General features: G+C 35.3%; 1 protein-coding gene across 4 annotated transcripts in view; it reads right to left on the bottom strand.

The window, feature by feature from the left end:
• The window catches only part of LOC107850635 (probable nucleoside diphosphate kinase 5), a 12,660-nt gene extending 8,202 nt beyond the window's left edge, over positions 1 to 4,458 (bottom strand). The window contains exons 1-2 of one of the 4 annotated variants that reach the window (XM_047400920.1): positions 4,279 to 4,458; positions 890 to 1,103 (exon numbers count right to left, since the gene is read on the bottom strand). In XM_047400920.1, the coding sequence (XP_047256876.1) occupies positions 890 to 1,103; positions 4,279 to 4,366 (302 nt within the window). In that variant the 5' untranslated portion in view covers positions 4,367 to 4,458. The remainder of the gene's footprint in view (positions 1 to 889; positions 1,104 to 4,278) is intronic. The other 3 variants (XM_047400923.1, XM_047400924.1, XM_047400922.1) reach the window with 3 other exon arrangements.
• Positions 4,459 to 5,867: the final 1,409 nt, after the last annotated feature.

Genomic DNA, 5,867 nt, shown 5'->3' with positions numbered 1-5,867 from the left:
GTCCGAGCAACATAACTGAAGTCTGAGTAATGATGTACAAGGGACCTAAGAAGCAGCTAAAAGTCAAGTTTTGGGCTAGAAGTACTCCAGATTAATAATATGATTCCAATTAAATCCTTGACCTTAGAGCGGCAGAGCAAAGACTTTTTTCAAGATAATCGACCTGGATCCAAATCATCAACTTGGACTCTGCTGAGTTCTAAAAGATTTTAAGGACTGTTGTGGTCCGGCCCCTTCCCCGAACCCCGAGCATAGCCGGAGCTATAGTGCACTGCGCTACCCTTACCCTTTTTCCCTCATACCTATAAATACCTATAGCAATCACATTAGTTTAGGGAGTTCCTCGTTTTTTTTTTTGTTTTTTTTTTTTTTGGAGAAGTGTAGTTTTAAGAGGCCAGAGATTGATCCCATGTTCTTCTTCTTGAACTTCAACTTGCATCTTTAGGGTAAGATTTCTTTTACTCCATGCTGTTTCTTTTTTTTTTTCTTCGGCAAATTCTTAGCGTAACAATATAGAAGGGGAGCTTTGGAGTAACTGGTCGAACCAAGGAAACAACCTCTTGCAGAAATGCAAGGTAAAGCTGCCTTTGTGGTCTGGCCCTTCCCCGAAACCTGCTCAAAGCGTGAGCTTAGTGCACAGGCTGCCCTCTTAGAGAAACAGTATAGATGTACTCAACAACCACTTGATACCAAATTAAACCAGCCTACAACCTATACTATAAACATGCAGTTTATAGTTCCTCAAAGAACCAGTAAGTTGCTTGAAGCAAGACATGAAAAAAGAAAAAATAACACAACAGAGATACGAATTTAGCAGGTGCTAAGACACAGAATGAGGCTTACAGGCCAATTCAGAATCAAATACCATCTCCAGATGGGGAAAGCTTACCTGGTCATGTATTCAATAAGGCTTGGAAAGAAGTTCCTCGAAGAATGCTCAGCATAAAAGCTTTTCACACGATCCTCATCAAGCTGAATGAACGATTCCTCTGTGATTTTGAATCCATGATTGAGAATTGTTTCCTTTACAGAATCCGTATGGTTTCCAGAAACACCATCTGGCTTTATTATAGCCAATGTCCTTTCTGTTTCTGTAGAAGAGTCTGTTAAACATCTGCAGCATTAGAGCATTGACAAAAGAGAAGCGCATAATGTGAGTATTATGAGTATTATAGGAACAAAGGAGAACAACAAATCCAAAACTTAAGAAGGGCCTTTATTCTCCCTATTATTTTTCTGTTTAAGTCATTTTAAGATTCATATAGCAGACTCCAAGAGTAAAGTGGAACAGATTTGAGAATTAATATGCAGACCCCAACAAGTTATGAATTTTAGAGTTGATTCCTCATAAGCACTCAATTCATAATTGCAATCTCAGAAAGTCACTTTCTTTGCGAAGAAAATCTAATTGAAAAACGTGACGTTCTACATAATAACTATAAGTTGAGTGACCATTTGTGAAACGAACCCCTGATTTTTATGTCATGACAAATCTAAGTCCAGAGAGAGGGGCTTAATGCTATTTTCTAGCATTGATCCCAAAGAAGAAAGGGGCTAAAGAACTGAAAAATTTCAGACCAATAAGCCTTGTAGGGAGTTTCTACAAACTAATTTCGAAGGTGCTAACAGAAAGGTTGAAAAAAAGTGGTGGACTCCTAAGTTGATTCTCAACAGATGACCTCCATTAGAGGAAGACAAACAATGGATGCAGTTCTAACTGCTAATGAGACAGTAGATTCCAGAATTTCACAAGGGAAGCCAAGTATACTATGCAAACTTGATATAGAAAAAGCTTATGATCATGTCAACTGGGGATACATCCTAGCAGTTCTAGGGCAAATGGGCTTTGGTGCTAAGTTGATCAACTGGGTGAAATACTGTATATCTAATGTGAATTCCCAATATTTCTCATTAATGGAGGGCCTGAAGAATTTTTGATGCTCAAAGGGGGATCAGGCAAGGTGACCCCGTCCGCTTTTCTCTTTATCTTGGCAATGGAAGGGCTCAATAGAATGATAAAGGTGGCCAACACAAATGGGCGGATTAAAGGCTTTGAAGTGGCTAGAAACAACAATCAAAGTATGGAGATGAACCTGCCTTCAGTATGCTGATGACATCTTAATCTTTTGTGATGCAGAAGAAGCAAAACTGAAGTTTTTGAGGGTGAATTTTTTATCTTGTTTGAAGCTTTATCGGGTCTCCTCCACATTAACCGGAGAAAGGGTCACATTTACCCATGAATCATGAGCCAAACATAGAACAACTAGCCATTATAATAGGAGGAGAAGTGGGTTGTCTTCCCACCATCTACTTGGGTATGCCTCGGGGAGCAAAGTCAAAATCCAAAGGGATCTGGGATTCAATTACGGAGAAATGTGAGAAAAAACTCTCAAGGTGGAAGTTTCAGTGTCTGTCTATACATAGGGGGAGATTATCTTTGATTAATGCAGTCTTAAGATGCATTACCTACCTATATGCTATCACTCTTTCCTATTCCATCTAGTGTTATTCGGGGACTAGATAAGATCAGGAGGTCCTTCCTATGGCAAGGGAAAAAGGAGAAAAGAGCTTTTTCATCTAGTTGAATGGAAGGACATCATAAGAAGCAAAACACAAGGTGACCTTGGCATTAGGAATCTGAAACATCAGTGCAAAGCTTTGAAGACCAAGAACCCCAAACTTTATAGGGCAGTGTCATTAACAAATAAATATCGGGAAGAAGACTGCTGGGTATCAAAGGAGGTTACAACACCTTATGGTTTCAGTTTGTGGAGATCAATCAGGGCCTTCTGGCCATTCATTAAAAATCATTCAAAGGCCAGTTTGCAAAATGGAGCCAAGACTTGTTCCCTGATTTATTTAACCTGACCCTATTTCAGCACATAACAGTTGCTCAAGTGTGGACACTACAGGGATGGGACTTGAGATTCAGAAGAGGATGAATGACTGGGAGATCCCAAGAATAGTTGAACTATTCAAGCATCTAGAAAGCTTCCAAGGGATGCAAAAAGGTGTAGACTGCTTATGGTGGAATAGAAACACCCAAAGTATTGTATAAAGTCAGTTCATGGTCCTGACTATTGAATCACATTGACACAGATTACCATGTGGCCATGGGAACACATCTGGAAGATTAAGATTTCTTACAAAGTTGTACGCTTTACTTGGCTTCTTGCAAAAGAAGTTGTCCTAACTCATGAGAATTTGATTAAGAGGAAGATATCACTTTGCTCCAGATGCTTCTTATGTGAAAAAGAAGCCAAGACAGTGAATCACCTATTCCTGCACCACAACATCGCAGATCAACTATGGACAATTTTCATCAATCTCCGGGGCATTAATTGGGTAATGCCAAGAAAGATTGCTGACACTATTTTCAGTTGGGAGGAAGTTGGAGTTGGAGCCAAGAACGGAGAGATGGAGGATCATTCCTTCGCGTATATGGTGGACGATTTGGAAAGAAAGGAACGGTAGATGTTTTGAAGATAGAAGCAATTCAGTACAACAGATTAAGCTAAATTGTATTTTGCTATTTTGCTTTTGGTGTACTAAGTTGTACTCAGGTGATCCAGAATCAATCCTAGATGTCCTAAATACCATTTAGATTTGATTTGTTTTTAGTGTATTATGTATCTAACCTTACTATTGTAAATATGGTTTTCAAGTACTACCTAAGTACCAGCATGAATACAAAATGTTACCTGTTTCAAAAAAAAAAAAGTCTACGTCCAGAGAGAGAGCGGCAAAAAACAGTTACAGAATAAACAATTATGGGGGAGAAAGAACAATAAGCAAGAAACAAACCATGGAAAAATTACCACAATAATCGGATTGATAATTATCTCTAAGCCAGGAACAAGGCTTGTTGATGCCCAAAAAATGAGACCAGAATTTGGTGTGATCGCATCATTATCATTTTTTTTTTCTCATTTTATCTTTACTAATTAGGAGTATTTAATAATCCTATTTGATACTTTACCTTATCTCTTTATAGTAGTTCTACTCTGCACACTAGTTCTTTTATAGGTTTATCCTCCGTACTATTGATGTATGATATTATACAACGAAAGAAGGCAATACAATCAATCTAAATATTGTATTCATTAAAACAATACAGTGCAATACAATACAAACACAATAAAATATCAAACAATGTTACATATCAATCCAAAACTTGTTGGGATTGATTATATGAATCCTCTAATGTCTATTCTACTCTATTCAAGCCAAAAAAAAAAAAAAAAAGAATCAAGCAAAAGGCGGTAAGAGTGTGCTGACCTGTTAGGAAGAGAGAGAGAGTGAACAAGAGGAAGAAGGGAAACAACATTATTATTGTCGGTAAAGGAATGAATTGAGGAGTCGTCATCTCAAGTACCAAACTGGAAAAAAAAAAGAAAAGGTAAGTAATTGGGTCAGCCGTTTCAATATGTTGTGTTGGACTCCTCGACTAGCCTTGTCAATGTTTGTGTTTCTCGGGTTCATTAAAAATGTTATTGGATACGTGTTTGAATTTTTTAACAGTAATGTATTTTTAAAAAGGGAAAATTAACTAAATTAATTTATTAGATTGTTTATTATAAGTTATAGTAAAAGAATTTAGTTTTCAAATATAACAATTTTTATTTAAAAAATAGTTAAAAATGGTTTTTTTTATTTTTTAATAAATACCAAAGTAATTACTGAAAAAAATAAAAATTTAATACAACTAATATACAATATTCTTTCCTTAAATGTAGTTACCTTTAATTATTGATAACAACCCCACTCCCCCCAAATCCCTCTAACCATTTTTCTTTTCTCTTATTTTATCTTCATACACTATCTTCTTTTTTTACACGATTTACTTTTTTCAGTAAACCAAATTAGTAATTTTTGTTTCTTTTATGCAACTACTGAGAATTATTTTGTGAAAGAAAAGCAAACATAAGTAATTCTTGTGTTATAAAAATATAAATTGTATACCAAAGTGAGTCTTTACAAATCAGGCTTGAGCTGACCTCTTGCCTCACAGAATTACAAAAACAAAAACAATTTTGCTACTGCTTCCTATCTATTACATCATTCAGTCATCCAATACAAGCTACTGTGGGACGTTGTTCAACTGCAATAATAGAGCTTGCCATTTCGATTGTCGTCTGCCAGTGATGTGTACGCGCACTGCAATCTCCTTGAATAGCTTTTCAGCATTGAATATGTCTGTTTGGAATCTGAGATAGTTTCTTTCCCTCCAAATTATCGCAACCAGCATCCCAAATTCAATCATGATACGTCATGGAGGGAGATGTGATTTGTCATGTATGTTACATTATTTAGCAAAATTATATTTTGTTAAATAATCTTTTTATGTTTTTCTTAAATTATTTATTGTTAAAATGTTGAATTAAAGTATTGTTCCAACTTTATTAACATATAAACAGTTTCTTCTTTCAAAAATAATATTCAATCTGTGATTTCATAATTCGATCATATTTCATACATTAATCGTTTCTCATAATGCTATTCTGATTGCTTTAAGTGGAACAATTTCGATATAATATTTATTTTATTGTATTATTTTATGTATGTTTTTGTATGTTGAAATTATGAAATATAGTATGTTGAAATTGTGAATTTTCATATTTTCAAATTATGAAATTTCAAATAATTTCTACTAATGAACTATGTAATATGTTAGGGAGACCTAAAGATTTTGTTGTAGATGGGATTATATAAGATGTAAATTCAAAGTATAGAGGATTGGTTAATGCAATATCAAAACAGTTGAAGATTGACATTACCTCAATCCAAATTGAGATTAAGTTTTTGATAAGTGATATGTCCACCAATGCCCATACACAATAACACAGGAGTAATGGTGTATTTAGATC

The sequence above is a fragment of the Capsicum annuum genome, chromosome 12 (genome assembly GCF_002878395.1).
Source record: "Capsicum annuum cultivar UCD-10X-F1 chromosome 12, UCD10Xv1.1, whole genome shotgun sequence".
In the NCBI taxonomy this organism is placed as follows: domain Eukaryota; kingdom Viridiplantae; phylum Streptophyta; class Magnoliopsida; order Solanales; family Solanaceae; genus Capsicum; species Capsicum annuum.
Note: the sequence above shows the minus strand (reverse complement) of the source record. Positions and strands in the feature narration are given on the sequence as shown.